The sequence below is a fragment of the Nomascus leucogenys genome, chromosome 2, assembly GCF_006542625.1.
Source record: "Nomascus leucogenys isolate Asia chromosome 2, Asia_NLE_v1, whole genome shotgun sequence".
Lineage (NCBI taxonomy): Eukaryota > Metazoa > Chordata > Mammalia > Primates > Hylobatidae > Nomascus > Nomascus leucogenys.
The window spans coordinates 121,048,107-121,072,222 of NC_044382.1; the positions used below are offsets into that span (position 1 = coordinate 121,048,107).

At 43.8% G+C, this 24,116-nt stretch overlaps 1 protein-coding gene across 1 annotated transcript in view; it reads right to left on the reverse strand.

Moving 5' to 3' along the window:
* Window positions 1–24,116, reverse strand: part of MCC (MCC regulator of WNT signaling pathway) — a 275,349-nt gene that overhangs the window by 62,121 nt on the left and 189,112 nt on the right. The window contains exons 5-6 of the mRNA XM_030817748.1: window positions 18,009–18,172; window positions 15,559–15,765 (exon numbers count right to left, since the gene is read on the reverse strand). Coding sequence (XP_030673608.1) covers window positions 15,559–15,765; window positions 18,009–18,172 — 371 coding nt within the window. The remainder of the gene's footprint in view (window positions 1–15,558; window positions 15,766–18,008; window positions 18,173–24,116) is intronic.

The following is a 24,116-nucleotide window of genomic DNA, read 5'->3' on the forward strand; positions in this document are numbered from 1 at the left end:
ATCTCAAGTGTTACGGGAAGCAGAAAAAGGGAAGAATGTAACTCCAGCTGAAGTCATCCAGAGAAAGCTGAACGAAGACAGTGGTACTTGAGCAATCTTAAAGGAGAACAAGTGAGGAGATGGCTTTAGTGGTGATACGCTTGGGGTGTGAGAGTAGGGGGGTGAACAGGTGCTAGGATGATATGCTATGTTTGAAGAGGTGCAAGTTATTCAATACGTGTGGTTTAGAAGAGGTGTCTGCATTGGGGAAAATATTAGGCTAAGAGAAGAGACATTGATGGAGCCAGCACCTTTTCCCCAAGTTACCTACAGATGAGATTTTCCCTGGGACAGTAGGTAGGAATGTCTAAATAGTCCTTCTATATAAAAAAGAAACACGGGACCCTCTAAGTTACATTTAAAACACACATTTACCTGCACAGAAATTAAATGTCCAAATCCTGCTTCTCTATAGTTACAACTCTGTGACTTCCAAAGAGAGAAGTATTCCAAGTAGCTGAAGAGAGTTGCTACAGATTGGTCTTTTATAACCTTGGTCACAGTTTCAGCACGAGAGTGCAGTGTCTACCTGAAAGGGCAAACTACAACACCCAATCGTCCTTACAAATGGACATCAGACTTTGTCGGGCTGGGAAGAGTTAGCACTAGGAAATTTAAGACAGGGCTTTCTAAACAGAATAGTGTACTAGAATCCCCCAGGGGGCTTGTTAAAACAGATTCCAGGGCCCTACCCCAGGGATTCTGATTTAGCAGGGTCTGGATGAAGCCAAAGATCTGCATGTCTAATAAGCTCCCAAAAGATGCTGATGCTGCCAGTCGGGGACCATACCTTGAACAGCACTGACCTAAGGAACTTCCAAGGCCACAAAGCACTTTAATCCCATAGACAGGAAGAGTGGAGCCATGCCCCGGTGCCAGCACTGCTGCCAAAAGCCTTCTAGACAAGGGCAGAGAACAGGCACACGGCCCCTTCTCTAAAAGGCACTGGAAAGCTTTTCATATTAAATGTCTAGGATGTCTCCATCTTGCTAACTTGGGAACCAAAAGTAATTGAAATTTCAATAATTCATCAACATATTAGAAGCTAAAATAGGAAACTACCCTCAAAGCAAATTGCGTTCAATAGTGGAACAGCTCAAAAGTGCCTAATGCTCTGCCATGGGTTCCAGTAACGGAGGATCAATGGAAATGCCTGCTGTCCTCAAAACAGACCAGACACAGGGCTAAACTCAGAATAGCCTAAAGAATAGGAAACTATATCCCTGTAGAAGCCAAATGGTACTGCTGATGAAGGATTACAGGACTCGTTCTGAAATGGTCCCTGACAAACCAAAAATGGGTACAGGGGTGGATACCTCATTATGCCACAAAGAGAGACTGGGCAAAGAGAGAGGGCTCATTCATTTCCCCAGGGACTGGGGGAAACCTCCCGGTGGAGACTGTGAATTTCAGTTTTTACTGCTGATGAGTCTGATAAGGTCCTGAATAATTAACAATGTTAACACCACTCCAAAACCTAAATGGTGTCTGAATTGCACTCAAGACAATCAGTGGTCTGTTCTTAGAATCCCTACTGGCCTACTCATCTTGCTTTTTTTTATATCTCTATTTAAAAAAAAATACAGATAAAAAAATTCCTGGGCAATTTATAAAGACTTTATTAAAACTATCCATGTTTTAAAAACATTTCTTCTTCTAATCACAAAGGTAAAACATGCTCATTGTGGAAAATGTAGATGACACTAAAACATAAAAACAGTCAAAGTGCTTATGTTCTTTCTTACTCTACAGAGGCAATTACCTCTAATCATTTTCCTTGCTATGTATGTGCACACATGTGCTTAAAATAATTTCTAAATCTAAATATCTACTTTTGCTTTAAAAACTTTGGACCCAGAGAATGTCTTTGAAAACTAAAGGTGATAAACATGTTTATTTTGGGCTATGCTTTATTATTTAATGATAATTGCTAGCCAGTGGAAACAAACCCAGCTGAAGGGAGTGCAGTGTGCCTGTCAGGGAAAGAAAGACAGCTGGTTAAGTGGCCTTCTCCCCCGTATTTTGATTTGAGAGTGAGAATCTTAATTTACAGGAATAAATGCAAGAAATGAAGGCTAAAGCCAATATGCTGAGTCAGCTTAGGCATGGCTTGGGAAAGGCAGAAACACAGTTAATAGACTTCTCACTTTTATTCTCACCCATTGTAGTGGGTTGGATTATGTCTCCCCCAAAAGATATGCCCAAATTTGAATCCTCAGTACCCGTGAATGTGAGCTCATCTCAAAATAGGGTCTTTGTAGATATAACTAAATTAACGATCTCAAGGCAAGATAATCTGATTTGGGTGGGCCCTATGTGCAATGACTGGGGTTCTTTTAACAGAAAAGGAAGGGATATTTAAGACAAAGACATAGAGACACAGGGAAGAAGGTCCTGTGAAGATGAAAGCAGAGATTGGACACAGGTCAAAAAGCATCAAGAGCTATCAGAAGTTCGAAGAGGCAAGGAAGGATTCTCTTTCAAAGCCCTTTGAGGGAGTGCAGCTCTGCTAACACCTTGAGTTTGGACTCCTAGACTCCAGAACTATGAGAGTTTGTAGTAATTCAAATACTCCTTCTTCACTGAAGATTTATTTTTTTGAGACAGGGTCTCATTATGTTATGTTGCCCAAGCTGGCCTCTATCTCATGGGCTCAAGGGATTTTCCCGTTTTAGCCTCCCAAGTGGCTGGGACTACAGGGGCATGCCACTGCACATGGCTATTTTTATTGAAGGAAGTATGTTTCTCTCTACAGAATACATATTTTGGAGTCAAGAGATAGCCAAGAACCAAGGGTAACCTGAGGGAGGGACTGATACTTGTGGGAACATCATTCAGCACCCTTCACAGTCTTTCTCAACTGGGGTTCCTCAACACCAGAACATGACCTGAGAGGCCATTTTTTCACTTCTCCTGAAGTTCTGCTTGTCTGGTAAACATTACGATGGGAAACATGCTCTGAAAGAGGGGTATCAACAAGGAGTGTCAAAGTGCGGAAGAAGAAACCTGGCTGGCCTCTGCCTTCCTACAGCAGGCAACACTAGAACTCAATCTTGAAGGCTGAGCTGTTCAACAAGCAAATAAAGAAGAAAAGATAATGGGAAGACTCTGGAAGGTTCAAGTAGGGAAATGACATTAAAAGGCCGCAGTTGTTTCTCTCTGGTATTTCTTCAAGGGTTTTGTAAAAATCATTTGATTAGAGGAGAAAATAGACTGAAGTAGAAAAAAAAGTTGGTGAGACAAGAGCTCTACTGATGGTTCAGGTGGGAAATTATGAGGGCTCAAATCCAGTCAGCGAAGTGGGAATAAGGATGGCCAAATACACTCTAGACCAGTGCCATCCAACAGAACTTCCCGTACGGAGGGAAATGTTCTAGAGCAGCGCTGTCTGCTATGTAGCCTGGTGCCACACATGGCTGTAAGCACCTGCAGTGTGCCTAGTGCACCCAAGGAACTGAATTTTCAATTGTGTTGTCTTTTACTTTATTTAAATTCAAATCTAAATAGTTGTAGGTGGCTAGCAGCTACTGTATGCATCAGTGCAGTTCTAAAAATATTCAAGGAGGTGAAAAAAACAAAACAAAACAAAACACCCAAACTTGTGGCTGGGGTGACTTAGTGGATCATGGAGTTACTTAGCAATGAGAAAGAAAAACATAGAGAAGCTGATCTTTTCAGAAAGAAATGACCAGAGCTGACAATGTCCAGAGCTGACAATGATGTCAGCTTTGGACATGTTGAATTTGAGAAAACAATTGGGTATGTAAGGGAGGGCTTATCAGTCAACAATTAGAAATATAAGTCTGAAGGAAAGCAATTAGAACTGGATAGATAGATTTAGGAATGCTGGGCATGGATAAGGTCCAGGAAGGAGGTGTGGCAGTGTGGTGGGCAGAGTGCCTGTGTGGAGCTGGCAGGAGCGGAGGGTCAGTGGAGGACAGGGAGATGGGGACACCTTTTTCTCAGGGAGAAAAGGAAAGGAGGTGAGGACGGGCAATAACAAAGGTGATTTGCAGACTGTCAGAGGAAGATGCGAAACAGGGACTCCCATCTGATGGCTTCTATTTTCTCTGCTAGGCATGAGGGGTGAATGTCAGAAATGAGAAAAGAGGCTGACCTAGGACCAAAAAAGAAAAAAAAAAGAGGAAGCTCACACAGCCGCACTGAGAGCTCTGCTGAGCTCTCTTTGAAGATAGTAGACTGAGGAACACACTGTTTTCTTCCAACTCTGGAGACCTCATTAAAATAACAGTACAAATTAAAAAAGGATTAAAACCACAACGGAGATAAGAATGTGCTTGGGGCATTGGCCGAAACAAAATTTGAACACGTTTCTCAATGGTCAAGTGAAAGGAAGAGCACTGATGAAATACACAGAATAAAAAAAGTCTATAATGTGTACGAAGAGAGTCGGCCAGTCTACCCAGAAGGACGACGGCGGACTCTGATTCAGCTTTGGCAGAGAGCAGGAAGGACAAGAATGAGAACAGAGGCTTTCAGAGGTTAACAGAGGTTGCAGCTATGTAACCGTATACAACAACCGAAACTTCCCAGCATATGACAGCTTCAGCTAAAGTCAACAGGTGCTCCTCCTATTAAAAATGCATAGAAATGTTGCATTAAAAAAGGAACAATGAGAAATAAATTCATTGCCAAGGTCAAAAGACAGCAAAATCTCCAGGTGCCAGAAATGAGAAATAAGGCTGAAAGAGTTGCCAGGAGGTGGTGCCACCGCAAGCCCAGGGACTGTGAGCAGGGCACAGAATGAGCGTGGGAGGGAGGAGATGGAGGGTGCCTGCGAGTCTAGCTGCTTGAGCTGATCCCTCTGCCTCACGCCTGGAGCCTCTCTGCCCGACCCATAGGTGAAAAGCTGAAAGTACTGTCCACAGAAGGAATCCTGAGGCTGTGCAGAAACCAAAACCCCAGACCAGTGGCACCTTTGGGTGTGAGGTCCAAATTTATACTATCTGTATATTGTGGGACTCCAAACTTGACATGAATACTGGAAATTGGTTTGGATTTTGCCAGGCCACCTACTGCCTCAGAAACTGCCTAATTTGTAAATCGCCCAGTATCAAGAGAGAACAGGAGACTTAAGCTTCCCATGACTGGGAGCCCAGGTCCACAAAGCTGCCAGACACAGAGCGAGGACAACTACAGAGAGCAAAAGATAAAACAAGAGAGCCAGCAGTCTGAATCGGGAGCTGAATTCACCCTAGGAGAAATGAAAATAAAGCAACTGGTAAACCACATCACAATAGGTACACTGAGGATCCTTAAAGAGATAAGGGGAATAATTTCCTTAAGATTAAGAAATAATGAAACAAAAATAGATACCAAATCTTAAAAGCCCTTTTGTGGGGCTAGGCACGGTGGCTTGGGTGGTAATCCCAACCCTTTGGGAGGCCAAGGTGGAAAGGTTGCTTGAGCCCAGGAGTTTGAGACCAGCCTGGGCAATATTGCAAGACCCTGTCTCTACAACAACAACAACAAAAAATTAGCCAGGTGTGGTGCGTGAGCCAGTAGTCCCAGCTACTCAGGAGACTAAGGTGGGAGGATTGCTTGAGCCTGGGAAGTCGAGGCCATGGTGAGCTAGGAGGATCACACCACTGGACTCCAGCCTGGGTGATGCAATGATACTGAGACACACACACACACACACACACACACACACACCAAACACACATACACACTGCCTTCTCATGGGATAGAGACATCTCAGGTTCTGTGGGTCTGTGGGTGTTGTTCTGTTTCATTCACTACTGTATTGCCAACACCTTCAACAGGGACTGGCACAGTCTCAATAAAATCTATCAAATGCCACTAAAAAACCTATCACCTTAAAATCTAATGCCCACTTAGAATATTGTGGTAGGCTGAATAATGGCCCCCAAAGGCATCCATGCCATAAACCCTGAGAATTGTGAATGTAGCCTTGTATGGCAAAAGGGAACTGAGATGGGTAGAGTATCATGGATTGTCTAGGTGGACTCAGAAGTCACAAGACCCCTGTAAGAGGGAAGCAGGAGTGCCAGAGTTAGAGCTCTGAAGATGCTATGCTGCTGGCTTGGAAGATGAAGGAAGGGGCAAAGTCAAAGGATGCAGGCTCCCTCTAGATGCTGGAAACCACAAGGAAGTATATTCTCCCCTCCAGCCTCCAGAGAGATGCAGCCTTGCCGACACTTTCATTTTAGTGAATGAGATGCATTTTGGACTTCTGACCCCCTAGGACTGTAAGATGATAAATTTGTGTTGTTTTAAGTCACTAAGTTCGTGATAATTTGTTACAGCAGCCACAGGAGAGTATACAGCTATTATCAAGAGTGTGGGCAAAAATAAAGACCCTCTCAAAGATTAAGAATCTATCACCTATAGATCTTTGCTGAAAGAATTTCCTAAGAATACATGATTTTCAGAACCAAAAAAATTAAACCCGAGAAAAAGAGTGGGATGAAAGAAACAATGGAAGTACAAGAGCTGACATGGACGTAGGTGGTGAAATACTCCTTTGCTGCTGTTGGGCGGATGGGCTGGCCAGCTTTCCCAAAAGCTGCCCTGGGGTACTTAGTCAAAGCAAGACTATACACACTCTGACACTCAGCAGTTTCACTCCTGGACATGTGATCCTGAGTAATTCCCACCAGGCCAGAGGAGACACGTGCAAGGGACTATGCCCTGGAGCATTGTTTGTGGTCATGGGAAGTGGGAAGCAATTTGATTGTCAGGTGCTGTAAATGTAATAGGTGGGTCACTATAGAATGCTAGATGCCCTTAGACACACAGGACCAGATGTACACACAGCCATATGGACAAACCTTAAAATCAGAGTGCTGAGGAGAAAAACGTAAGAGAAGGCGACAGCACAATAACATCTAAATAAATTAAAAGTAATGCAAAACACTATCTTAGGACATGCACAAAATGGGGTGAAGGGGATGGGATATTATACAGGATAAATTATTTGTAAGGAATAAATTAAAAGAGGGACCAGTGAATGTGACTAATGAATATAATTATCTTCTCTCTCTGTCCTGAATGCCAAATTCCAACAAATGCCAGGCATGGTGGTGTGCACCTGTAGTCCCAGCTATTCAGGCAGCTTGCTACGCAGGAGGATCGCTTAGCCCAGAATTCAAGGGTCGAGCGCACTGTGATTACACCTGTCAATAGCCACTGGATTCCAGCCTGGGCAACATAGCCAGATCCCATATCTATCTTATCTATCTATCTATCTATTGATCTCTCTCTTGCTCTCTCAATCAATCCAAAACAAAGTAAATGATGCAAGCCAGGAGCATGAGGGATTAGGCAGAGTGGGAAAGTGAGAAGTTGGGGGGATCTGGCCCTAGAGCTGTCAAACACAAACAGTGTGCACAGAAGCAGGTTTCCAATGTGGTAGGAAATTCCTTGGAAACGTGAGGCTAGGCAAGTATGAGACAGGTCAGCTATACGGATGCTTCCGTCTCTGAGTACAATTGTGGGAGCACAAACAAGAGTCAGCTGATGAAGTCATCTGTTAATGTGGCTCACAGATGAGTGACAAGCAGGAAGGCAAGGTGGCACCGGAGTCCTAAGCAGGATCAGAAACATTTTTATTAGCCATAAAAGAAAGAGCCTGTTCTGCTGATGATACGTAGCAGTGCTCACTGGGTAGTTGTAATTTCAGGCAATTAGGTTGTAATTCACAATTTCACTGTGTAATGGAGCTGGTTGAGACGAGATGATTCCCACACTACAGAAGGGTGAGAATCACTAGGCTGGGAAAGCTCTACTTAATGAGCTTCATGCAGTTAGTCCCTGTGTAGTTTTTAAAAAGCTGCCTTCTCAAAGTTCAGGGTTTGTAGATATTTTGCCGAGAACCACACCTCTTATTGGAGATTTCATATGATCTTTCTTAGAGCCCTCAAATAATCAGAATCTATTTACAGCAAATATTTATTTCTTCTATAAATCAAATTTACATGGTGTTTCAGGATAGTGGTATTTCGTTGTTAATGGCAATTTTGACTAGATGGAAACAGAACAGAGAGATCACAAAATAGAAGGAAAAAATATCCAACAGCGTTTCCATCTCTCGGTAAGTTTGATAAGTGTGCTATTTTCTCTTTTGTTTTATAGCCCACTAAAGTACCTGGATGTGATTATAAAAATAGTTGCATCAGAAAAGGCCAGCATTTTGGCAATCTTCTTTTTTTTTTTTTTTTTTTTTGAGACAGAGTCTCACACGTCGCCTAGGCTGGTGTGCAGTGGCGCAATCACGGCTTGCTGCAACCTCTGCCTCCCGGGTTCAAGCGATTTTCTTGCCTCAGCCTCCCAAGCAGCTAGGATTATAGGCGCCTACCACCATGCCTGGCTAATTTTTTGTATTTTTAGTAGAGACAGGGTTTCACTATGTTGACCAGGCTGGTCTCGAACTCCTGACCTTGTGATCCACCCGCCTCGGCCTCCCAAAGTGTTGGGACTACAGGCGTGAGCCACCGCTCCTGGCCAATCTTCCTAATTTCTTACCAGCTCTTTGACAAATTGAGTCAGCTTCTTTCATGACAGCCAAGAGCTAGCCTTGAAGCAGCCTGGCCTCCTCATAGGTACAGCGAGGCTGGGGTGAGTAAGCAAATGCTGGTGCCCACAGAAGGAGTTGCCTCACAATCTCCGTGGCTCAAGTGTGTGTGTAAGGCCCTCATGAAGTAACTGGGAGCTGTGTCCATGAAGAGGTCAAAGAACCAGGGTTCTGGGGATTCTCTGCCTTGGACTCCCCCTAAAACTCCCTCAGTCTACAGAGAGGAGGGGAACACAACACTGGACTCAGGTCAAGGTAAAAGCATGCATACCACCAGCTTCCTATTTTCTGCAGCAAACTCACTGTACCTTCATGTAGCATTAGAATGCCAGGAGAGTGGGTCTGTGACACCCTAAGGAATCTGGCCCCCATGTTGCTGTAACAGAGGATGTTTTACCCACTGTTGGTTTGCATGGGAGTAGGGCTAGGATGAGGACAAGGGTGGACAGAAGGCTATAGGAAAGTGGTCTAAACAACAGAACAATGACAACGGCCTCCCCTAATAAGGCCACCAGATCCCAAATTTTGATACCAAGAGTTAACATCAACGTAGACTTGGGCAAGACTGTTAAAGCTTTTGTGGGCCTCTGTTTTCCCATCTCTAAAAAGGGTATAATAATAGTACCTATCAGCTAGCATTCTGGAGCAGATTAAACAAAATGTGCATAAATCATCACCCATCATAAATAAGTGTTTGAAATAGGTTCTGGGCTATTACCATAATTTAGGTTTTCAAAATTATTTATTTTTCGAGACAGAGTCTTACTATTACCCAGGCTGGAGTACAGTGGTGTGATCACAGCTCACTGCAGACTTGATCACCTGGGCTCAAGCCATCTTCCCACCTCAGTCCCCTGAGTAGCTGGGACTATGGGTGCACACCATCAACACTTCGCTAATTTAAAAAAAAATTTTTTTTTTGGTAGAACAGAGGTCTTGCTATGTTACCCAGGCTGGTGATTTAGGCTTTGAGTAAGTCCTGCTTTGCCTTTAGAGGTATCTTAGTCTGAGGGGTGTCTAGTCTGAGAGGAGTTCAGTCTGCAAATATTCACAGAACGTCCACACTATCAATATTATTAAAAGGGCCTTTCTTAAAAATAAGCCCTACTGAGCTTGCACTGGTAAGCAGCTCCCTGTGGAAGTGATTTCCTTCACGGGGTGAGCTGGGGGACTTGGCAGTGTGCCAGGCAGTGCCTCCATGCCTTGGGAGCCCCGGGGTGCCTGTACCCTGGTGGACTCCACCCTCCCTCCTCTTCTAGCTCAGATGACCCTGGTGAAGGGACAGTGCAGGGCAGGCTCCACATAGCAGGCAGCTTCCCCAGCAGATGCTGGGCTGATCACTGCTACATGGTGGGTTCAGGAGGAGCAGGCTGGGCCTGAGGAGAAGGCAGAAAGCCTGTAACTCTTCCTCTCAGTTCACCTGCAAAGGGGAAGTAGAGGACACTTGCAGAAGCTCTTGGCTCATGTCCAGTGGGTGACCAAAGGACACTGCCCCTCTCTTCCCTGTCTCCAAGTGCTGACCATGATCATGATGTGGAACAGTGTTCCAGGGTGCTACACCCCATTCACTGACTCTGGCTCATGGAAAGGCCTAGGCACACATCCTCTGTAAGAGCTTCCCAATGATTCTGACACACACGTGTGTGGGGTCACCACAGGATGGATGAGGGAAACTGCTTGTTTCTCTGGAACTCTGATTCACGGCCAAGCCCAGCTGGTATCATGGTCAGAGCATGTAAATCAGCTGCATCAGAAACTTGTACTGTTGAACATCCACATGTTCCTCCACGTTCCTAAGCCCCTTTATGGTTAGGTAAAGCCATCTGCCTAGTTCTGGTCAACAGGCAGGGCGCAGAAGTATTTAAATGCTGTGGTGGGAGCTTTCAAGTGGGCTCTTAGGTGGTGGACAGCCAACAGTCTGAGTTTCTGAGTGAATGTATGGATCAGAGACGTGCACCTGTCCCCTAACCTGCATTGAACACATGGTGCAGGTAAGAAACAATGTGCCATGTCACTGAGATTTGGGGAGTGAACCTGTTATTGCAGAAAAATCTAGCCTCATACTAACATACCAGCCATACAAAAGAAGAGCCACCTGAGCCTCCCATGTGGAAGGAGCACACTGAAGCCAGACCCGGCTCCTCTCGGCTCCCTCCCATGCAGCTAGATGAGCGCTGGGGAGAGCTGAGAGGAGCGGTGTTGAAACAGGACTTGTTTTTACAGAACTTTTATGAATTTAAACTCAGCTAATATTGGCATCCTCTTCCTTATCCTGAAAAGAAATTCCTATGAAGAAGTGGAACAAATAAGAAATGAACAAACTTCCATAAAGGACAAAAAAGAAGACTCAGGTTATATGTGAATATCAAACCATTAAAAGCTGTGAGATACAGATCATTCTCTATAATCCATACTTTTTTGTTTTTGCTTAATTTGAAAATTAAAGAGGACAAAGAAAAAAAGCAATCGCATACTTCTACTGCCCAGATTTAACCTGTTAATATTTTAGCATATCAGTGTTCCATTTCTATGTATATACTTCTGCATATTAAAAATTATACAACAATATGAATACATTCATTAAAAAATAAATTAGAACATTATAGAGAAGTTTAAGGCCGCTTTGAGGCCAATACAACATATTGTCATTATGATGTTGGTTTATATTTTTCTGGTCTATTTTCAATATTTTTATATACACACATGAATATCTATGAAATGGAAATTTATACAGCTATAAATTCATAATAAATATAAAGTACTATTTTGCAGTCTGCATTTTCTCTATATAGCCCTGTCTCAAGAAAATCAACGCCGAGGGGAGGTAGAGTGGGACCAGCTCAGGTGGGACCATGGCCAAATGAGGCTAAAAGAGATGTGAGGGAAAACACAGATGACTCTATTTAACCTCTGTAAGATCACAACACTTACACTTCCAGGCTGGTCTCAAACTCCTGGGCTCAAGCAATCCTCCTGCCTCGGCCTCCCAGAGTGCTAGAAGTATAAACGTGAGCCACTGCACCTGGCCAAGGGTGACTTTTATTTGGTTCAAAATAGCATGTCTACTTGTCTCTTGAATTTACTGTGGCAATGAAGCCAGGAGCCAGACCCCCAGGATGAGAGACGCCCAGAAGAGACAGGTGGACTCATTCCCAGACATGCAGAAAACACCCAGGTAGAGCACAGTGTGTAAAGAAGAAATTGTTAACACCTTACGACATGAACATGCAGAAGAATTCTGTAATTCTGAAGAATTTCTAGAAAATCTCAGAAGGAACTTAGGTGGCGGATTTGTGTTCAAGTCTATGATTCAGCGGGACACAGTTTCGTGTGCCTGTGGTCACATGAAGTTTGCTTTGCCAAACACATTGGGGAAAGCACTGAATATTTTTGCCACATCATGGCTGACTTAAACAATGTAGCTAAAAAAATGGGAACAATGTGGAGAAAGTGGTTCCTGCCATCACACGACTCTCTGGGGAGCTCTCGGGGCACTCTCTGTGTTTACCTGTCCCCACCACTTGACATACACCTTTGCAATGATCTGTTTACTTGCCTCTCTCCCCAACATCCTTGAAGCCAGGGACTGTGTCCTGTTCATCACTGTAACCCCTCTGCCTGGCACAGAGATGAACAATCATGTTTGTGAAATGAATGAATGAATGAATGAATGAAGAATAAAGTACTTCCTTTATAGAGTAATTCTCCCTTGCCTACATTAAGCCCACTTCTTTATGTGTGAGGAAATACATGGTTATATTACAGAGCAAACAGAAATAAGTGATTGCCTCATTCAATAATGAACTAGAACCAATAATAAAATTGCCTGTTGTTCCTTAGTTACTGCTCTGCCACTAGCCCAATTTGTTAACTGACTACATTAAAGATCTAATTTAATTAAATCTTGAACAAACCTCAGAAGACCTACAGAGAGCACTTTGCTTAATTACAGGCACGGTTCAAGCACCAATCCTATTGATCTGGTCAGTTAAAATTCTATACAATGAATGTGGGCAAGGAAAAAAAGAAAGTGGCCCCAACTGCTCGTCAAGGAACTTTGATGAACTATGGATTCAGAGCTGCTATAAAGACAGCAAAGGCAAACCAGCCTTGCACTCTGTACGGTCACAGGGATAAAAATAAAATGGTACCCCAGTCGCTCTGCAGAGCTACACATTGTCAAGAACAGAAAAGAGTGATAACCACGAAGGACAGATCCCTCCTGAGGGAAATAAAGCACACTAGGTGGGTAGGTGGGTGATGGCTGGAAGAAGACTTTCGCCACTTAAAGTCTAGTAAACAGGCATTCAAATGCATCTAATACACTTTTTGAGATCCACACTCATCTTGAAATAAAAAGAAATAAATCCAATTCATGGTATGTACATAAATTCCCGAGAATATCTCTAGTTGAGGAAGAGATAAAAGTTAACATTATTTGAAGGTAACTGAAATAAAAATTATATAAAACTATACTAGTTGCACAAACTTATAAAAGGTAACAGATGTGACTGGAAGAAAGGTTTTGACTAAAATGTGTCTATGTGTGCAGGCTTGTATGTGTGTGTGTGTAATTATCCAATGCCCATGTTGGAGTTCTTCAAACATCTAAGGATTCCTATTAAAACAAATGACAGGATGGTGTTCAACTTTCCACACCACTCAACAGGTAACTATAGATTTTACTCCAAAGAACTACTACTAATTTTTTGAGCATTTTCTATGTGCCAGACATCGCCTAACCACTTTATGAGTATTATCTAATTTTTGCTTTGGGTGCTATTATTGTCCCACTTCGTGGCAGAGTAAACTGAGGCACAGAGAGGTTAGGTAACCTGCCAAAGACTCGTGGTGACTTGGCAGGTCAGGCTATGCATGACCCAGGCAGTCTGGCTCCAGAGCCCTGGTACCTAGCATAGTGCCTCCGCACTGTGCTATTCTTAATACTGACCTCCAGAGTTGGAGAAAACACTGGAAAGTGGGGAAGGGGACTTTTTATTTTTTGCTAGTCCACAGTGAAGGGCTGGCAAGTGAAAAAAGAAAATTCATTCTAAACCACAATATGTAATTACACCGAAGACCAACAATTTCCCTCACAAAACATGCACCATCAGAATGCACACGCTAAGAGCAAGAACATACCTAATTAGGACATCAGTCATAATCATCCGGGAGTGTAACCCAGGAAATTACAGGTGGCGTGGGCTTTAGTGCTAAGCAAATTTCGTCATGCTGCCCAGATAAAGCCTTTGCTGACTGGGATGATTTACACCTGCTGATGCAAGTATGAAGACTGGCACCCGATATAGCTGCATACTGAAAATATGCTTATGCACGTGAGTTAAGACAAAATGACGTTCAGATATGAGAGGTAGTAGTGCCAGCCTTTTAATTATGACATTAGCACAAATGAAGAAGAGTTGATAACATTCAAAAATAGTAATTTCTTCCATATTTTTCAAATGAGGAAGAATTGATAACATTCAAAAATAGTAATTTCTTCTGTTTTATATAATGGCAACTAAGAATACTTACAAATGGATTAAAAACAAAATGACATACACATCCTGAGCTTGTTGAAGGATAGAAGAGCAAGTTACTTACAAGGTCTTTTTTATGGCTAAGGGAGCAAGGGCAATGGTGAAGGATAATGAGACCCACTAGATATATTTTTCCCCTTCTTTTTTTTTTTTTTTTTTTTTTTTTGAGACAGAGTCTCCTTCTGTCGCCCAGGCTGGAGTGCAGTGGCGCGATCTTGGCCCACTGCAACCCCCGCCTCCAGGGTTCAAGCGATTCTCCGGCCTCAGCCTCCCAAGTAGCTGGGACTACAGGCACACAGCACCACACTTGGCTAATTTTTGTACTTCTAGTGGAGATGGGGGTTTCATCATATTGGCCAGGCTGGTCTTGAACTCCTGACCTTGTGATCTGCCTGCCTCGGCCTCCCAAAGTGCTCGGATTACAGGTGTGAGCCACTGCGCCCGGCCAGTATTTTTCCCCTTCTAAGTCAACTTTATCTGTGTACAAAATTAGCAGTCACAGCACAACTAGAAAACAAACTTCTAATATTGCCAAGACCAAGAAAGACAGTCAAGTAAGTCTAGTAATTCAAAGTGAAGTTCAGAGGGAAGTCTTTGACTGAGGAATTCATTGCTTCACCCCTAGTCCAATCACAGATCAAACTCACAGCCAAACACAGAAGTGCTTGTGGGTTCCTGGGATTACAAACTTCATCTTGGAAAAACTGAGGCTTTAACAATTCTGCTGAACATTTCTATCCTGAAACATCAACTCCTTCAGTAATGGATACATGTCCTAAACAAAATGGTACTCAAACTAGGTCAGGCCCTAGGGTGAATAGCAGGAGTCACACATACACATCTGTAAACACAGAGACACCCACATAATATGCACACTTAAACAGATGCACATACACACATACATATATGCACACAATGTACAAGATATGGCTATTTTAACTTCAGTAAGTCTGCACTAGGAGAGATGACATGCTATATTAGATTCAGTATAAGTAAATGAGAGCAGGTGCAATAAAGCTAAATAAAATTTTATAGAAAAAAATTAAAAGGGGAAAATTCCATTTTTTTTTCAAATTCTAAACGCTATTAGTTTATTCTAAAGAACATTTTAATTGAGCTTAGAAAAGATGTGCTTACCCTGGAAAGTTTAGAATCACTGCCCTGATATAATTTTATCAACCAGTCAGATTTAAGATTCCAGAGAAAAGTTGTTTTTTGTTTCTTTTTTTTTTTTTAAATCTTACCTCTATACCTTAGCAATTTTGAACTATTTTCAAGAAGGACTTCATAACAGGAAAGAGACAGTGATTCCAAAGATTACAAATGCCACAAAATTCTCACGGTGCCCCTGGTGCTATACACCAGCCTCTCTAAGCCCCATGCCCAGGAAGGGCCTGACCATTATGGATGCAGCATGCTCACCCTCCTCCGCAGCCGGTCCCGCTCTTCCCGGATGGCATTCATGGTGGCCTTAGTCCGGTTCAGTTCTTCCTCTTTGCTGCACAGCATGGCAGTCAGGCTCTCATTCTCTTCCCTCAGACCAGCCAGCTCCTTCTCCCACCGAGACCTCTCTTCAGCCAGGTTGGGATACAGGTCCCGGCCAAGCACCCCCTCAATCTCCTCGACTGTCTGTAAAACACAGCCCCAAAGAGAAGTCAAGTAAGTTACCTTGGAGAAAGGGGATGGGAAGAAAATAGGTTGAACAGGAATAAACGTCCATAGAGGAGTGTGTTCTAGAACCACTTTGTTGTAGTGACCATGACTATGGACACCCCAAAGTTATCCTGCCTCCAATTTCAGATGAGACTCTGTCCCTTGCCTGCGGTACAGTCTGTGTTACCCAGCAACCTTCAGAGTAAGAAAAACAGTGAGTCCTCTCCTGGCAGCTGAGTCTGTCTCTGGTGCTAGCTGACACATCCACACAATGCTTATTTCCTTCACTTGAGTTCCAGAGTTGGTGGATACACACAACCAGGCAGAAGGCCATTTAGTGATCCTGGTAATGTGAGGACAAACATGAGGTTGTAAACTGCATACAAAATCTAACTTGAAGTTTCCTAAATTATAGGCCGCCCACGTGCCAACTCAGCGATAAGATAGGTCACATTACCATTTCCAGCTTTTAGTGCCACATCCAAATTCAGATGGTGCAAATGAGGTTCAGTCTCAAGATGTGAAAGACAAAAATAAACCTCATTGACACAGAAAAGAGGAAGCTCATTGTGGAGATTTCTAAGACAGCAGGGATTAAATTAATTAATAACACAGCTTCAAAATTTAAAGGAAAATCTCAGTAGCACATAGAGAGTTTTAAAAAATTCATTTAAAAACATTTAATGGAGAAGAAACATGCATAATATTGGGAAAAAAAGGAAGAAGTCACTCTGCTTACTCTTATAAACTGTTCATTCACATTTACTGTCCTTTGAAAAAGGAAGCACAAGCCAGCAGATAATGAAACAAGAGGGAGAATTACTATGCAGAAGTAGAAGGCAGTGAAGAGATGGGATAAGAAACAGAAGGCTGGCCGGGTGTAGTGACTCACACCTGTAATCCCAGCACTTTGGGAGGCCCAGGCGGGTGGATCACCTGAGGTCAGGAGTTCAAGACCAGCCTGACCTCAGGTGAAGCCCTGTCTCTACTAAAAATACAAAATTTAGCCGGGCATGGTGGTGCGTGCCTGTAATCCCAGCTACTCCGGAGGCTGAGGCAGGAGAATTGCTTGAACCTGGGAGATGGAGGTTGCAGTGAGCTGAGATCATGCCACTGCACTCCAGCCTGGGCAACAGAGCAAGACTTCGTCTAAAAAAATAATAATACAACGAATAAAGAAAAGAAACGAAACAGAACGCCTCAAATACTAAAAAACGTAAGGGTACATCACTCTTGGATGCTCATGTTGGTTCTCAAATCTTGCTGCCCTTTTCCCATGTGCTGCTCTGTCCTTCCTTTAAATCTGGAGACTCTCATCCTACTTGGCTCTGCTCCAGACCCTGTGGCTTTGTCCCTAGCTGGTTGGTAGAGGCCCTTGGCCTCCTCCTTCCCTCTCAACCCCGAGGCTGGGGCTAGACCCAAGTTGACATTACAATCAAATATAGGGCCCAGGAGATTCCAGAGAAAGAAACACCAGCAACTGCTTCTCCCTGCCCTGAACCACATCAACTGCATATTTGCAATTGAGATGAAGAAAGATGGAAAACCATCAGTGTTACAAACATGCATCATGGTTTACCTTGTGACACCACAGTTCTTTTGTGCAATCCAGGATTCCTACTTATAGAAACTTGGGCCTACATTTTCTCTTTATGGGCTCCTCCTAGACTTTTAAATTTGAATTGCTATGCCCAGGTCACTAAGTTATGTCGAAGGAATATAAACATACAGAGGCCTAGTATCAATAAGCCTTGACTTTCCCATCATTCACAATAAGTTTGTGCAGATGCAACAAATTCCTCTCACTATCTCAAACAGCAAGAGGAATTGATGAATGGACTCCTGAAATTGTATTCTAGAGGCCTTAGAGCTTTAACAAAACTTCCAAGCTAAACTTACAGCTTAACAGTGCTCTATGATAAACCACACTAAAATGACATGGTTCAATACTAGCAGTCCAATGGTTTCCAAGTAAATTGTCCTTTTTACCGCAAAGCCAGTGAACCTGACTGCTGACATCATGACTTTTTCAGAAATAATTCAGCCCAACTGAAATTTCTAGAGCCCCCACATCTACACCGTGGCTCAATCTATTGTATGGCTCTCATGGAAACATTCATCCCTAGTAAGTATTTAAGAAAACTGCACTTCAAGAGAAGGATTGGACCATTTCCCTTTCAGAACCTCAAAGGGCCTCACACAGGGTGAGGAAGGTCTACCTTAATCGCCAGGTCACAGTGCTCGCTGGCCGTGGTGAGCTGCTCAATGTGCCTGTCCACCTCGGCCACGGAGAGGCTGCAGCTGCTCTTCTTCCTGCCACAGACGACATTCTCCAGCCCTGTCAGCACCCTCTGCAGTTCTGAGTTCAGGTCACTGCAGTTGTCTGTGAAGTGAATGCAAACAAAATGTGTTACACAGGGCAACAAATGCTCTCTGTTTTGCTTACCATGAGGGACTCATTCAGGTAATGGGACGGCAATGGAGCCTGACATTTCAAAGTTCAACACCACTCAGCCTAACCTCACAGGCACTGCCTCTGAGGCTTGGAGCCAATGCAAAGCTCTTTTTATTAAGGAGTTTCAGATGATGGTCATTTTCTGAATTCTCTTGTGTTTCACTCAAAGCAGCCACATCTTGAGTTTCTTTAGTAAGAACAAAGAAATACCCAGAAGAGGCTGTTGGCACTTCCAGAGCCTCTGGTCAACCTGTCTGCTCGGTCATTCAGACAAGCACTAACTGCAGAAAGACCCCATAACTTTACTAAATGTAACAAAAAGTCTCAGAATGAGCAGAGATGCTAGGCATTTTGAAAAATAGAAACTGTATAAGAGATAGTCCTTGCCCTCAATGAGCCTAAAACCAAGAACTTTTCCATGATAGAACCAATCGATATGCTCCACTGTTGCAATTTAATCCATGTTCTTTCATCAGGGGGAAAAATAAATTGTTCTAACAAATTCCTTATTGTTCTCCACATAAGGCAACCAATTCTAATAATTTGATTTTGACTTAAAAACTTGGGTTGCTTTGAACCGCTGGACATCCAGGGCCTGGTCAGAGAAATAAAAATAATTATAATGTGACTCAGATGTATCTTAGAAGACAATTTTGCTGGGAAAAAACCTCCCCTTAAAGTCAAATACAAATTTTGTAACCTGCTATTTTGGATTCTGTCTATCGCCATGCCATTCAATTATTGTTGCAGGCCAGATGCTGACTGATTACATGTAATCTTTCAGGGTACATTCTTCACCTACGTCCAGCCTAACCCTGCATGAAAATTGCTCAGTGTCTTCCATTTTCTTCTCTCCTGCATGCTTCTCACCATAGCTTCCATGTACTAAAATAGTCGACTGCTTTTGGGACTTACCTTTGGGAGACCTCAAGAAAACTCTTGGCACGACGGGAACAGGACTTCTCAGAATGTTTTAGTCAACCTCATCTGGTTGCCTCTATTTGTAAATTACCTAAATCTAGAGAGATCAGCCTAAGGCTTTCACTCCAACCAATACACACAACTACTCCACCTACTTCTCAAACCTGTTCCTCCCCGATCTCTCCCATCTCCATGAATGGCACCCCTATCCACCCAGTTACTCAGGTGAGCTCTGAGGCAACCTTCTGTGCCTTTGCCTGACATACTAAATCCAATTCATCTTGTGACCACAACCTCCAAAACTTATCCTCAAACTGATCTCTTATTACCATCTCTACTGACACCATCCTGCTCTAAGCCATCATCATCTCTCAACTGGACCACTGTAACAATCTCCTACCTCTACTCTCCACGCGGTCACCAAAGTGAGCCCCCTAAAAGAGCAGATCAGAACAAGCTATTTTCCTAGCTCAAACTGTCTAATGGCTTCCCATCAACATTCATGTCAAGTCCCAACTCCTTACCAGAGTCTGTAAAACTCTGCATGATCAAGACTGATGTGCTCAGTTCAGGCTGCACCATGTCCCTGGGGAGCTTTTATAAACTACAGATGCCCAGGCCCCACCCCAGACCAATTAAATCACAATCTCTGGGGGTGGGGCTTGCACAATGGCAACTTTAGGTTCCTCAGGTAATTCTAATGTGCAGTCAGAGTGAGCACCACTGATCTGATCTTGCCTCACCCGTCCACCTTCCCCTGTTCACTATGCTCCATTCACACTCCTTCCCCTCATTCACTATGCTCCATTCACACTCCTTCCACTCATTCACTATGCTCCATTCACACTCCTTGCACTCATTCACTATGCTCCATTCACACTCCTTCCCCTCATTCACTATGCTCCATTCACACTCCTTGCACTCATTCACTATGCTCCATTCACACTCCTGGCCTTCTTTTTTTCCCCTGGAATATGCCAAACTCCTGTCTGCTCCACAGATTCCTTTTCCTTTGCTGTTTCCTTTGTCTAGGCTGATTTTTTTTAAATTTTAATTAATAAAACTACAACCTTTTTAGAGACAGGGTCTTGCTCTGTTGCACAGGCTGGAGCGCAGAGGTACAATCCTAGCTTGCTAAAGCCTTCAACTCTTGGGCTCAATCTATCCTCCCACCTCAGCCTCCCAAGTAGCTGGGACTACAGGTACCCATGACCACAATCAGCTCGTATTTTTATTTTTGTGTAAAGACAGGGTCTATGTTGCCCAAACTGGTCTCAAACTTTTGGTCATTAGCGATCCTCCTGCCACAGGCTTCCAAAGTCCTGAGATTATTGGCATGAGCCACCATGCCTGGCCAACCAAATTTTACATATTGTTCAGCTCTCAGTTCAAATGCTATCTCCCCAACAAGCTCTTCCCTATCTAAGGCATGGAGTTTCACCTCCTCCCTTGCCCATTCCCTATCTTCTTATCCTGTTTTTTTCATGGCAATTATCACTATCTGATCTGACTTACATGTTTGTTTTCTCTCCTCTACCAAAACATAAGTTCCAGGAGAGAAGGGACTTTGATCTTCCTCACCATTTGTATCTCCAACATAGAATAGGGTAGGCGGCCAAATATTATTTTTTAAATGAGCAAAGAGAAACACCACATCACCATTTATTTAATAGACAGGAAGGCTATAAACAGACTCAATAGTAGTATGTTTTTCTTTTTTTCTTTTCTTTTTTTTTTTTGAGATGGAGTCTCACTCTGTCTCCCAGGCTAGAGTGCAGTGGTGCAATCTCAGCTCACTGCAACCTCTACCTCCCGGGTTCAAGTGATTCTCCTATCTCAGCCTCCCGAGTAGCTTGAATTACAGGCGTACGCCACCACACCTAGCCAATTTTTATATTTTTAGTAGAGACGCGGTTTCACCATGTTGGCCAGGCTAGTCTAGAACTCCTGACCTCAGTGCTTTTGTTCCTTGTTATGGACCTCGACCTGAGCTGCTAAGAACTAGGATGCTCATCACTGCAGAGGCCCTCTGGAGATGGAGGCAGGCGGACACCACCAGCTGGAGGCAAAGGACCCAAGTGAGGAGCAGAACTCCTCAGAGACCACACCAACCAGCCTCTGAATGACCACGTACCCCCTGGTGCAGGTCTCCTGGTATCCAGAGCTGGTGTGAATACACTGTCCTGAGTTAAGTGCTCATGAGTGAGATGCTCATGAAATATTCAGACATTCTGTGCTGATTTCCCTAGCGCAGGTCCACCTGATGCAATAATGACACTGGACATGTCTGCTGAGGGGCTCTCGCAGCAGAGCTGGAGTGGTGGCAAAAGGCTGCTTCCTGAGGGTGCTGGGTTACAGGGAGCAGGAAGAGGGGCTAGGCATGTGACCAGTATTTCCTTCTCATACTTAAATTGGGCAGTTGCCGAGCCCTGACTCAGGCCAGAGCAGAGTGCAAAGATGGATAAGAGACTGACCTTAACTGTGAGAGACCCCCAGATGTACAAGGCCACTGCCCTACCTCTCTGCTGCTCACCACTACTGTAAGGAAAGTAACCACAGAGGCCAGGCACAGTGGTTCACTCCTGTAATCCCAGCACTTTGGGAGGCCGAGGTGGGTGGATCACCTGAGATCAGGAGTTCAAGATCGGCCTGGCCAATATTGTGAAACCCTGTCTCTACTAAAAATACAAAAATCAGCCAGGTGTGGTGGCGCACGCCTGTAATGGAGGTTGAGGCAGGAGAATCACTTGAACCCAGGGGGTGGAGGTTGCAATGAGCTGAGACTGCACTCCAGCCTGGGCAACAGAGCAACACATAACACTCTTATATTAAAAAAAAAAGAAAAGAAAAAAGAAAGAAAGTGGCCGGGTGTGGTGGCTCATTCCTATAATCCCAGCACTTTGGGAGGCTGAGGCGGGTGGATCACAAGGTCAGGAGTTTCAGACCAGCCTGACCAACATGGTGAAACCCCGTCTCTACTAAATACAAACATGAGCAGGGCGTAGTGGTGCGCGCCTGTAATCCCAGCTACTCAGGAGGCTGAGGCAGGAGAATTGCTTGAATCCGGGAGGTGGAGGTTGCAGTGAGCTGCGATCGAGCCATTGCACTCCAGCCTGGGCAACAGAGCAAGACTCCATCTCAAAAAAAAAAAAAAAAAAAGGGAAGTAACCATAGATAACACAGTGCAGACACAAGGCAGAGCGTTGGCAAGATGGGAGGTCATTTACATTGATGCACAGACTCTAAAGAATATCTGCCCTTCAAACCAAGGAGGGCTACACATGTTTTCTTTGGTCATAGGAAGCTCAATGTATAAAAACACAGGTGAGGTGATGAACCCCACAAACTCCAGTTTGTGCTGCAGAGCTCTGCACTGTGGCTTCACACAGGCCCATCAGTGACCAGTTGGCACTTGGCTGTCCATTGCTAATTTTCCCTGTTTGGAGCCTCACAGGAGGATGAGGAGACTGGGCCGCCTGGAGCAGGTATTCTGTGTCCCCCGTGAAGGTACTACCTCAAGGTACCAAGCACTTATCACCACTCACCGCCAGCATCCACATGGCTCCAGACAGAACTGTCTTTCAGAGTCTGTGGCATAAGGTGCCACAGTAGGTCCTAAGTATAGGAGCAGAGTTGCTGGATCACATGGTAATTCTATGTTTAACAAAAACAACAAAAAGCAGTGACTCGAATAATTGTATCCCGATGTTCACAGCAGCATTATTCACAGTAGCCAAAAGGTGGAAGTAGCCCAGGGGTACACTGACAGATGAAGGAACAAAATGTGGTCTCTTAATACAATGTAATGTTATTCAGCCTTAAAAAAGAAATAAAATTCTTTTACATGCTACAACATGAACCTTGAAAACATTATACTAATTAGAATAAATCAGACACAACATGACAAATATTTCCACTAATACGAGGTATCTAGAAGAGGCAAATGCAGAGACAGGAGAAAAAGTTTATCAGGGGTGGGGGTGATGTGAGAATCGGGAGTTATTGCTTAATGGGTACAGAGTTTACGTTGGCATGAAAACGTCCTGGAAATGGGTGGTGGTGATGGTCACACTAACTCTGTGAATGCCACTGAACTGTACACTTAGAAATGATTACCATGGTAAATTTCATGTTTATGTTACCACAATAAATATAATAAATGTATTTCAGTGAGTAAAATGAGGAGATATAAGCAAATAGGCATATATGAAATGGAAAACAGTAACCTTCAAGAATGGCAGTACATTCAGAAAGGATTTGAGGTATTGTAATTTAATTAAAAAAATTTTTCCCCTGTGGGTTGGAGAGCAAGAAGAGGAAGAAAGAGATATGGGAAGTCTAAGGACAAGGGGGAGTAATGTACTCTTTGGAAAAACCCTGGCCTCCACTGCCATGCAACTCCATGAAGGGCAGCTAAGGCAGGCCCACTGGCTTTCTCCCTCAGCCTCTGCTGTACTTTATTTTTTTATTTCAAAAATTGTTATTATTATTATTAATTTTTTTTTTCCAGAGACAGGGTCTCATTACATTGTCCAGGCTAGTATCGAACTCCTGGGCCCAATCAATCCTCCCACCTCAGCTTCCCAAGTAGCTGGGATTACAGGCGTGAGCTACCTGTGCCGTGCTTTATGCATCGAAGGAAACTGTTCTATGTCCAGGAGACAGAGAGGAGGCCTTTGGTAGCAAATACACATTCCTTTAAGTTTATTTGTACTGGGCCCCTTTCCAAACAAGAATTTGAGGTTGCTTATCACAAGCAGCCACAAACAAGGGGAAGACACGGTGACTAGATCAGGGAAAGGCTGGGAGCAAACGGAGCCTGACACAGTTGAGGGCTGACTCCTCCAGCTAGCCTTGAGCTTCCTGGCAGCCTGAGCAAATATGAATTATCTCCTGACAGAAAGGAGGAAGCATCCCGGTTTCACAAGGGAGACAAGGTGTTTTTGGCAAC